The sequence below is a fragment of the Madurella fahalii genome (genome assembly GCF_045866475.1).
Source record: "Madurella fahalii IFM 68171 DNA, scaffold_3, whole genome shotgun sequence".
NCBI lineage: Eukaryota > Fungi > Ascomycota > Sordariomycetes > Sordariales > Madurella > Madurella fahalii.
The window spans coordinates 1,924,535-1,935,900 of record NW_027263973.1 but is presented as its reverse complement, the minus strand read 5'-3'; the positions used below and the strand labels follow the sequence as shown (position 1 = coordinate 1,935,900).

At 56.2% G+C, this 11,366-nt stretch overlaps 2 protein-coding genes across 2 annotated transcripts; one reads left to right on the top strand and one right to left on the bottom strand.

Annotated features, from left to right (window-relative positions):
- Positions 1-1,854: 1,854 nt before the first annotated feature.
- On the bottom strand, positions 1,855-3,721 carry RAM1 (CAAX farnesyltransferase (FTase) subunit beta; the record flags this gene model as incomplete). The annotated part of the gene is made up of 5 exons (XM_071061457.1): positions 1,855-2,119; positions 2,262-2,579; positions 2,655-2,772; positions 2,831-2,961; positions 3,033-3,721. The coding sequence occupies 5 exons, from the start codon at positions 3,719-3,721 to the stop codon at positions 1,855-1,857; spliced, it is 1,521 nt and encodes a 506-aa protein (XP_070917558.1).
- A 3,980-nt stretch (positions 3,722-7,701) lies between these two features.
- On the top strand, positions 7,702-10,272 carry MFIFM68171_06036 (C6 finger domain-containing protein; the record flags this gene model as incomplete). Its single annotated transcript, XM_071061456.1, has 2 exons — positions 7,702-10,099; positions 10,172-10,272. 2 exons carry the CDS (start codon positions 7,702-7,704, stop codon positions 10,270-10,272), a joined length of 2,499 nt encoding a protein of 832 aa, XP_070917557.1.
- Between the last annotated feature and the right edge of the window lie 1,094 nt (positions 10,273-11,366).

Below are 11,366 nucleotides of genomic sequence, written 5' to 3'. Positions count from 1 at the left end.
CACCGTCTCTGATGCCGCAGCTGGATATGAACAGGGACACAACCGGAAAATACTGGGGAAGCAGAAAAAAAGGGCGGCGGCATAGACCACACCCGGCACCGCACCCTTGGTCCCCCTGTCGTTAACCTCGTTACCCCTGTCCACGTCACTTCTGCCGGCGCCGTTTCAAGTAGCTTTGGTATATCTCCTCTGCCTTGCCCACCTATACCCATGTAGGATTACACGGCAGGAATTGTACCGCCCGAATGCATGTAAAAGGCCTCTGCCATGCAACCTTCTCATTTCTCGAGGTCCTTGGGGCCACTCAACTGGCAGCCGTCATCCGAAATGTCGCCAAAGGACCCATTCCGAGGCCCGTTACCACGGCCATGTTTTGGAAAACACGGGAACAGCTGGGTCCGATGGATGGCACGGAACGAAAGACAGGGAAAGGAACCGAGAACGCAACTAGCACGGCTAGAAGCCCCCCAAAAATGTATTCCCCATCGCTAACGACGGAGACTAGGCCGGATCGACCCGAGAAACATTGGTCAGGGGAGAGCGCCTCTTGCGTGCTCCCGGCGGCCACATCCCCTATCATCCTTCCGGCCTGTCTGGAATCAAGTCGGTTTCCGCGGCAGGCGTCATTAAACCCCAACCAACGCTTGATGGCCGAGCAGGGAGAACCCAACCGAGATCTTCGCGACTACAGCTGCGGACGCGTCTCAGCCCAGCCCGGCCGCCCAACAGGGCCCGGATTGGCGGGTCTCACTTCGGGGTGTGGGCAGGGAGGGAGGATGGGGCCGAGGGATCCAGGCAAGCCCGATGCGGTTGGCAAACACCATGAACATTGGGGGTGGCCACGCGCGTCGCTCAGTTCTGGCTGATTGAGCTGAGAGCAAGCAACTTGGCGGCGCCGTGCATGTTGAGAAAATGGGGGGATCCGGGCCAGGGTATGCAGTTGTTGGCGCCACGTCCCATCATCTCGTCTTCCTCACCCTACCCACCCACCTTCCCTCCCTGCCATCCGCGCTTCCTCAGGCAGACAAATGAGGTCGGACAGGCATATGATCGATCAGGTGGCGAGGCCGCCGGCCGCCGGATATGCAGTCAGCCACTAACACTCTTTGTCTCCTCCTCTTCCCCACCAACGGTACTCACGGTTAACGAGCAGGGAAATGAGAATGGGAAAGAGATCTTGCGGCAGGTTCGCTAAGGGGCCTCGAAATCAGGCGTTCCGTATACGGATCCAAGATGGGCGGCTGCACCTCGGGTCGTTTATTCTGGCCTAGCCTCTCGACCAGCCCACCCGGTCGCCACCGTATCCTGTACATCCGTTTTGTACTCTACATAAAGTAGTGGTGCCGTATCTTCTCGGGCAAACGACTGCCCTTTTCTCTCCGCATTATCGCCAATTCTGACATATGTCCCATGCCTGCATCCAATGATCCAATCTGACTCTCCTCTCCCCACCCTCGCACTTCTCGCTCTGCATACAATACATCATGCTCGCTGCGTGCAGCCACGTTGACTAGAAGGCGTCGTTTGTCGGTGAGAGGACTTACCTTCCGCCCATACCCATCCTGCTCGCTTGCCATACATACCCCGACCGCGACGGACGAGGATCGTCCGAGGGCCAATGATAGACCCATCAGGAGATACATGTGGCGTGTAAACAACTTGTGGGATCCCGAGAGCTTACAATGATGGCGGGAAGCGGGCGAGATGAAGCAACTGAAAAGAGAAATTTTCTTTTTGGCACTCGCAGGGGTGGACGAGAGTGGGTTTCTACCCCTTCCAGCCTGCTGGCACCGGGCTGTTCTGTCGTTCCCTTCCCGTGCATGTCTTTGACTTGATAGATCTGAGCAAGCCCGCTCAGAAGCCCTGTTTGGCCTGAAAGTACTCCTTGATCATCCGTACGTTCTGCTGCGGTATGGCATAGACTGGGTGGATTGGACGAACGAGGTCCTTGGGATCGAAAATCTGCACAGGATACGGCAACACGGTCCACTCCAAGTCTGCTGCTGCTGCTGCTGCTGCTGCCGTCTCTCCTGTTGTCTCTGGCTCCTCGAGATCCCACTCGTGCTGCGCTGAACTGAGGCCGGAAAGGACGTAGCAGGTGTGATAGGCATCTGACATCCTAGAATGTGGGGGCAAAATCCAATGAGACACCCGAACGGACAAACCATGAACACGCGAGATGACAATGACGACGGCGAGGGGGCGGGTTATGGGGGTGGCAGGAGTGGCGAGAAAAATAAATCAGGAGAGACACGACTTACTTTCCCGGTTTGTCTCGCAGACCGCCCCTTTTGGTCTGGTCTTGGCAACAACAGAGGATATACCGCGTCAAGCCTTCCCGGCTGAATAGGCTTTCTGTCGCCGGAGCAAGCTTACTGCTGGCATATGGGCTGGCCGGGTCATCTGCGGCCTCGGTTCCGCCGTTGCTGTTAAGGCACGCCTCGATCAGGGGAAAGCACCCGCCGACCCAATGACTGTAGCATCCGTCGGCCAGCTTGTTCGTGCGTCCAGAAAAGCCGCCTTCCGGCGCATACTGCCGTGACGACAGCCAGGCTATGAGTCGTGGAACATCCAGGTATCTGTCCGTCTAATCAGCATGCTGTGCTTCTCGCCACGACGTGGGACGGATCTGGGATCCTGCCGATGCTGCGTACTTTTGGAATATGTGGCTGGGATAATCCAGAAGGGCGAGTGAGCCAAGAGCACAAAATGCATACGCCCCGTGGGCCTCGGCGTTCGGCTGGCCGGAGATGCCGCCCTCGTAGGTTTGGCCTGGCGGGTTAGCAGCGGCCCTCTGGGATTTCGAGGATCTTCCATTCGCTGTGCTTACATCGTCGGACGTAGTCGGCCACTCCCGAGAGGAGGTTCGTGCCGCCGTTTTCGGTCCATGCAGGAGACTCGGGCGTCAAATCCAGTGGGAGTTGCAGCAGCGTGATGATCACAGCTGCGCAGTATGCCCCCCTTTTTGTGGTGGTCAGTTCAGATTGGCTTTTTAAAAGAAGCATGCTGGGCACTGTTGGGCATCGACGTACCGGATGTCTTCTTCGCCCCCGAGGCAAACTTGGAACCCGCCATCCGGCTGCTTCAGACTGCAGAGCCACCTCCACATTGTCCTACGATCGACCACCTCGAAGGCTTCCTCTCGGCCTACCAAGGCGAGCGACAACACAACGGCATACGTCGTAGCCAAGTGCGAAAGCTGCCTTCCTCCGCCGCCAAAGCCTCCGGTGTCGTTCTGCATCGACCGCGCGGTCTCGATAACCGACTCCCGATAGGACGACACATCCTCGCCCAGCATTGTGAGTGCCGACAGACACCAGTAGAGGAACCATGGCCTACTGGCGTCGGCAGCCACGAAGCGACCGGGCAACTTTCCCAAAGATTGGTGCAGGAACTTGATGTGCTTTTGTCGGTCCAGCCGCGGAACTCCGTGCTCGTTGTACTCGACTAGATCATCCTCTCCACTCAAGAAAGGCAGGCAGCTGTCGGCAACGTCGTCCTGGAGCCGGGATGTGTCGGTGACCAGGGGATCCCTGACGAGCGGGTGCCGTGTGAATAGGTCTGGAATCATGAGGCCTAGGTCTCTGCGCTCGATAGCTATCTCTTCGTCGACGGTCTCGCTGTCTGGCGCCGAAGATGAAGTCGGTTGCGAATTCGACATCTTTTTCCACCTGAAGGCCACGCGCTTTTGGTGCCTCGACGGCTTTGTTCGGATCGGCATGTAATACGAATCTCGGGACGGGATAACACAGGTAAAGGAACAATACTTGTGATTCACTTGCTTCTTAACATTATTCTCGCATGCCATAAATGGAAGCTTTGATGTTTGCAGCATCGAGGCGCTTCCCATTGGGCCAAAGTGGCGCCCAGCTGCCTTCGCATGGCGGCCAGACGCCAAGACCCTGGTCAGGGCGAAGGCCGTTGGGAATGCGGGCCCTTTCAGTTCGCATTCTCAGCTTCTTTGCTGCCTTCATTTTCCCCTCTTCGTCCAGTTCGTCTGTTTGCCAGTTAGGCCTCTCCCCTATGTTGGGTTCTGAGGCCCCTAGTCCCCCAATCTAGCACTCCAACGCCAGTTCCGCGGCGCCGGACTCAGCCGCCGAATTCTACGAGTTTGACGGACCCGGATTCGGCTTCGGTGCACGCTGCTATATCCCGGGGGTCCTGCACCCTAAACCTGCACAAACGAACGGCGCAGCACCGGGTCTGCCCCGGCCTGCCGCCCGCGAAAAGGTCGGCACGGCAACGTTACCGGGGCGCTTTTCGCTCATCCGGTTCATCAACTCGCTTCACCAGACCCCTCTCGGCTGGTGGATCGTTCGGTGTTCAGCCTCTGACTCGCGTCCCGTCGATAGTCTGATATCTGCATACTCTGCAGCATCGGGCGACATCGCAATTACCTTCATTGGACCACAAAGAACACGCGAGGTCTGGACCGAGCAAAGTCTCCTGCAACGGCTTTTGCTTCTTCGCCATTGCGGCCCACAAGCACCGTTGGACCTGCATATCCCTTCCGGATTGCAAGCTCCACGGCTTTGTCATGCAGAGCAGGAGCTAGTTGACGGCAAATCTGCTGATACTATCAGAGCAGTCCTATGTTTTCCGAAACAGCTTCTTTCGGGGTTCGTGAGATACGCCCAAGTTGGACAGCTAGTGACGAAGAAGCAGACGGGAGGACAAGGTGACGGGTTGAAAGAGAAGCCGTCGCGAAAGACAAGTGTCTACGACTTGTCTTACCCGGCCGCAGTGGCCAAGAGTTGAGAGGTGATAGTTCGACCGACCGGCAGCACCGAACCGAGCCGAACGTGGAGCGCATTGGTGTCCTTGCCTCCCCGGTCGGCAGGTGATGCCGGAGGGGGCTTAGGACGAGCACCCCGAGGTCTTTGCGGGCCCCGGAACCTTCCCCGGAGCTTTGATGTCGATTCAGATCCGTATTAGGGTTGCCACATACCCCCCCGTTATTGACCGTCGTAGGATAGGACGGGGCTGGCTCCATGCATATCTTGCGCAGCCGGCGTACACAGGCGCATACCTGATCAACCGAAGCCACGAGAATTCCGCTGCCTTGACAGGCAGGTGAGACCCGGCTCGCTCCTTGCGTGGAAACAGGTGAGCAAACGGCGTATGTGCGTCTCACGCGTCTTTGTGGCAGATTCTCCTCCTATCGCTTGTTCCTTGAGATGGGTCAAGCCACTAGGGTCCTGATCCCTCCCGATCCTGTTTCTGAGGATTGGGTGATCTGGCCTATCTGGTATGGTTGTTGCTCTCCTTAACTCTTTGCAGCTTCCACATCTATTTTCTCCCTTATTCAAATCCAAACCCAAAGAAGAAAGCAGCTTTACTACGTAGTTAATTGGCCCGCTAGGAACCAGTGGGGTACGGAGGTATTAGGAAAGGCTTATTGTTCGAGACCGCAACGCAAGCTAAACTTGATCTTGGAAGCAAACATTTGACTCGGCTCGTGCGTCTCGGGCTTTTTTTATGCTTCGTTTCCTTTTTTTTTTTTTTTTTTTTTTTTTTTCCTATGGGCCCCTGAGGTTTCCCGATCCTTACGCTGGGTAGGAGGTATACCCCTCCCGGCAACCCTTGTCCGGATGCTCATCCCGTAGACAGATGCTGCTGTGGTTGTGGCGAGTGGCCTGGCCTTAGCCATGGAGTATGAGGCCCAGGACAACGAATTGACCTCGTGTATCTCTTCCCGTTCTCATTGATCCCCTCTCAACAACAACAACCCAGCAAGGAGTCGCGAAGGAGGCTAACCACTCCTGGTTCAAAAGGGTCCAGCACAGCTGAAGGGTCCCGCTTCTCAGCGAGATCTTGATCCGTGTGGGGAACATGGCTTGGGCATCGTGTCGATTAAGTCCTCTTTGCACAGTGGGAGACACGTTGACCACAAAACGAAACAACTGGCCGTCCGAGCCGAATGCAACCTAGGGAGCTAATACGCCGTCATGATGCAGGGAAAAAAGGACCTCCATTTTCTACTGTAGCAAATACATGACTGTCCCATTGCCCGCTCTCTGGCGTGCTTCACTGCTAGCCTTTACTGGTCCCGCCTTGTCGACATTTCGCAGGAGGGGAGCGGGGCTTGATGGAGCTTTGCTTGGCATTCAGGTCTGGACGGCGAAACAGCCATCCGAATTCGAAGCTTGGAAGGTCGACTCTGCGGGGTTCCGCCCAAAGGGATGAAACTCGGACCGAGACCACGCACATTACGGCGGTAACCTAATGTACTGTGAATACGGTAGTACCTCTTACAGTCTGTGATGCTCCGGTGGGATTCGGCCAGCATCTTTTGGGTGTAGGACGAAGCGGAGGTCCGCATGTCTAGGATGCATTAGATAGGGTAAGTAGTATGCCATCACAGCGGGAACGGCAACCACACTTCAGCCGCCAGATGGCCCACGCAGACAATTGATTCGGCAGAAGCCGAGGTCCCGTCACGCAAGACGTTTGTCGAACAGCTGCCATGCAACAGATCACGTTGCATCTTGGCCACTGCGTAGATTGGCCGAGACCCCTCAATTGAATTTGGAATGAGATCTGACCTGCACAACCCACTTTTGCTTTGATGTCTTTGACTAGCAACAATAGCTATCGCACACGCGCCTCTTTTTTTGTTTTTCTTTTCCTCTTCATGGGGGAACCGGCTTCGGGCCGGAGATCTGCGCAACATCCAGCATTGACGGGCCAATCCGCCCCACCAGAATCCAGGCGGGCGCCCCTCGATCGTTAGCCTTGTTATTCAAAGGCTCGACTCAACCAGCAACTAGCAACACCCTGGAAGCTGAGACCATACTACGTATGTAGCAGCTGGTCGAGTTGGTTCGAAGGACTCGGATCCTGACGCGCCCTTTGGTTGTCGTTAACGGCACATGATTTTCCGATCTTTGATGGGGGGCTGGCGCCGTGACTTTAACACGGAGACCGCGCCTCTCGAGTCAAGATGCTAGGCTCTTTCGCACAACACTTCCTGGCCAGCTCAGCCCCGTGTCTCTCGGCTCCGCGATGCTGTCGGCACCTGGAGGGGCTGGGAAACCGGGCACCAAGTCCTTGCACAGTGCGGCGGGGCGTTTGGCCGCGACGATCCCGTGCTGCCAGTCGCCCGCGGGTGGCGGGATTTTGGCGCCGCTGATTGGCGGCGACGACCCATGCACCCGCCCACTGCGTGCATGTCCCGGTGGCCTAGGGCCCAATCAACGATGGGCGCGGAACCGGGGTTTGGATGCACTCTCACCGCCTCTTCAACCGACGGGAGCGAGTCGGTTGTGAGAAGGCGCGGCAGCTGGGGTGGGGGTAAGAGATGGTGCGCTCCACCTCGCCCCGGCCCTGCGATCTCCTCTCCGCTCCCGACCAAGCAGCGTTTTCTCACGCTTCTCGTACGCCCGGAAGGGTTCCTCCTGCACCCTTTCCCCAGATTCACCCGTCGCTTCTTTTCCAACGACCAAAGTCAGACGAACCTAAGGCGCTGGATCCGTCTCTGGCGACTTCCTCCTCGTCCGTGCTCCTCGACCCAAGAGACTCTATAGACAGCGCTTGACGCTTGTCATGAACCCCTCTTGACCGACTCGACATCGACAAAAGAGCGGTGTCGGTGCGCCCCCTCGTGGCCCCTGGCTGGCGCCTCAAGACCCTCGAAGATCCTCCAATCCCGTCCCCGCCAGCCCCTTTCCTTCTTGATCTCTCCTTCCTGGTTTCGGCAAGATGACCTACGATTTCAACGCCGCTGGGGGGGAAGCACTGTTGGAGCAGCTTGTATACGACCATCACGAACGTTACTCGTATCCCGCCGTGTCGTCTGCCGCCCCGTCCCAGGATCTCACGTCCACTGCGTTGGCCACCATGTCGCAAGCAAACCGTCTGAGCTTGAGTCCGGGGACGACCTGGCTGCCGCTTGATTTGACGGGCGCCGGGAGCGCGCCTGTGTCGATTCACTCGCCCAACTCTGCCAGCGCGACTGCCTCGTCTCCTGATGACCAGAGCGCACAGTCCCCAGGGCATCAGAGCGCCATGTCGAGCCCTCTCCAACAGCAGCAACACTCCCCTTTCCAGCCGGCCGCGCACCCGAACCCCTCGGGCATCATTCCGGACTGGTCGCTTCCTCTGCAGGCGCAGCAACAACCTACTCCTGACCTCGCTCAGTTTATCCAGGATTCGGCGTTGATGAGCTTCAACCCATTCCAGTCCAACTTCCCGCCGGCTCCGCTGGAATACCTCCCGGCAACCACACAGGCCACCTTGGAGGCCAGCTTGCAACTAGAGCCGACCTTCAACACCATGTCCCCGATTGACGGGGCGTCTCGGGTTATGCAATGGGGGGCGGGCATGGCAAACTGGCAGGATTTTGATACGGCCATCAATTTCCAGCATGACGGGCTCTCCCGCGTCAGGAGTCTAGGGAGTCATTCGCCCACGGGCACCTATCTAGAGGTTCTGTCGCTGGGCTCGAGCAGCGACAATGGTTGGGCGGCCGTAGACGCTTATCCGAACTGTGACACCTTTCAGCAGTCTCAGCATTCGCAAACTGCAGCAATTTTCAACCCAAGCCAGACGCTCCACTTGAGGAACAACTCCGACTCAACTTCTGACAGCAACTCACTCGAGTTCGGCAGTTACGAAGAGGTGACGTTCCCTTATTCTCCCTTCTCGCCCGGCTCCGACACATTTGTAGACCCATCGAGCAATCACCGCAACTGCTTGCCCGGTGAGCATCACCATCAGCCGACCTCGACGGAACTCATTAGCCCTTCTGCTGCTGTTGCGCCCTTGCCGATCAAGACTGTTTCCGCCACGAACAGGCCCATCGTCGCTAGCGGCTCCAGTGGTTCCGGCTCAACGTCACCCCCCGCAAGACGGAACTCGGGCACGCGGAAGAGCCCCATTGCCAAGGCGACGAAACCCGTCATTAGGAGGTCGTCAACGGGGAAGAAGGATGGCACCGGTGAAAAGAAGGTGGGCAGGCGTCGCGGTCCCTTGCTCCCTGAGCAGCGCAAGCAGGCGAGCGAGATCCGGAAACTCCGGGCCTGTCTCCGCTGCAAGTTTCTCAAGAAGACGTGCGACAAGGGGGAGCCTTGTGCTGGCTGCCAGCCTTCGCATGCTCGCCTGTGGCAAGTCCCTTGCACTCGGATCGACATTAAGGATATTGGCTATTTCATGAAGGATTGGAAGGCCGATTATGAGCGGCATCTCGACCGCGGCATGTCCGTGTTTAATGTGAAGGGCTTCGCGCAGAAGGAGACTCTAATGTGGATCACGCACGGCTACGGTTTCTGCCTGCCCGTCATGGTCCGCGAGGTTTATGTGGCGGATGACAGCTGTTTCCAGGTTGACTGGGTAGAGTCGACTCTGCAGGACCAGGATCCCATCGATTTTGAGATCCGCACCGAGCGTCTTGATGTTGGCCAAGAAGGTATCTCGACAGAAGCACTCTCCGAGTATCTCGACAAGCATATCGACGAGGGCTTTGAGCAATTCATTGACGACCACTTTGAGGGAACTCCTTTCATCACCGAGATCTTCAAGACGGCTTATCGGTTTTATACCAAGGAGAGGCTACCCGTCATCCGCAAGGCGCTCAAGCTCGTTGTGGCATACAATCTCACCCTGCACATCACCATGATTGAGCAACCCACGGAGGAACCTATGGAGGGCCACATCGATGACGAGGACTCCAAGTACTACGGCAAGGTTATTGCCCCCGTCATGATCAATTTTCAGATCAAGTGCGCCATGGCCGACATGTGGCGCGAACTACAGAAGGATATCCTAGAGGAACTCTCAGCGCTCTACTCGAGTGTCTACAGCGGAGAGCGATTAAAGAACTGGCCCACCATCTTCATGCTCGCCTCCATCCTCCTGGCCGTCTGGGAAGAGATCCAGTTTGATTGTCATTACCGCGTTCCCGACCCCGTCGCTGTCGAGAAGTTTTGCAATGACATGGAGACGGTGCCCGTCGGCGTCATTGTCGGCCTGTTCCATGCCATCTCGCAGAAGCTGCCGGCCTTTACCGAGTGGGATACCCGGAGGCACGGCCAGCTACTCAACAACAACCCCGCTGTCTGCGAGGCAATGACTGAAGTACGGCAACATGTCATCAAGCATGGTGAGTTATGACTGCTGCCCCACCCCGTTTATTCTGGTAAAAGAGACATTATGTATTAACCCAACATTGCAGAGTCGTACCTGAGGACGCGCGCCGATACGAAGTTCGACCGATATGATTTTGATTCGTTATCAAACAAGCTGCTGTCCAAGCTGGTCATTCGGGCTAACTAAATGCCACCTCGCCTGTCACGGCATGATCCTGCTTTACGGTCCCGATGTCGTCAGTGGTATAACCTCCCATCCGGCTTGCGAGGGCGATGGCTGTGTTTCTTATGTCTTTATCTTGGGCCTGCTGCTGAGCGACGGCGTTGTGCTTTTGCAATTTTGCTTTTCTTGTCGTTCAATTGTTACAGGCTCTCATTACTTTTCCTCTTCGCGACTCTCACTCAGGGCTGGCCGTTGCCATGCTGCTACGGAAATGACTAACGTCCATCACGACGGGAAGACATTGAGTTATGACCAAACATTATCATACTTTTACGATCATTTTTTTTTTTTTTTCAAGAAAAAAGGCAAGACCCGACGATCTGTATGACTGAATCGGCACCACCTGCATCTTCATTGTGTAGGGCCGTGATGGCAATCAAAGGGCATGGGCGCAACGCGGAAAACGACGGAAATGCTCTTCACGAATTCATTCGCACTCGGGACGAACACAACAGACGAACAGAGCATATAGAAAAAGATGTGCATGGATTTGGCGTTTGATAGGCAAGCCCTGCAAGCCTTCAAGACACGACTACGTTGCTAGGATCAGCTGTGAGAGGGTTGGATAGGGGAAAGTGCAGTGGATGTGAAGTGGGTTGTTTTAATCGAATCGTTGCTTCGAGTGCGGGTATATTGGAACAATGGTACTGCGTGATGCATTTGACTTTGCGGTATTTGTGTCTTGTTGCTGGAGAAGTATGGAGCAGTGTTACTCAAGCTACTTGAGGCCTGGGCTTTGTGAAGACACTGAAGAACTCGCTTCATAGTGTACCAACCTTGCTTGCATACTGTATTGTCTCATTCTGACAGACTTTCCTGGCAGTATCACGGATCTGCTGCTCATCCTTCCAATTCATTTCCTGGGCCACATCCGAGCACACCCTCTTCTCGACTCTGCAATGCGAGCGATTATTAAGCCACATCTTCTATTGCATACATAATGGCGGGGGGCAGCGGCAGCGGCAGCAGTGGGTATTTGGGAATGATTGCATCCCGAATTCAGAAGGGAGAGAGCGGCTGCGCCGCATCTCACGCCCTCCACTTCATTTTGTTGTCCC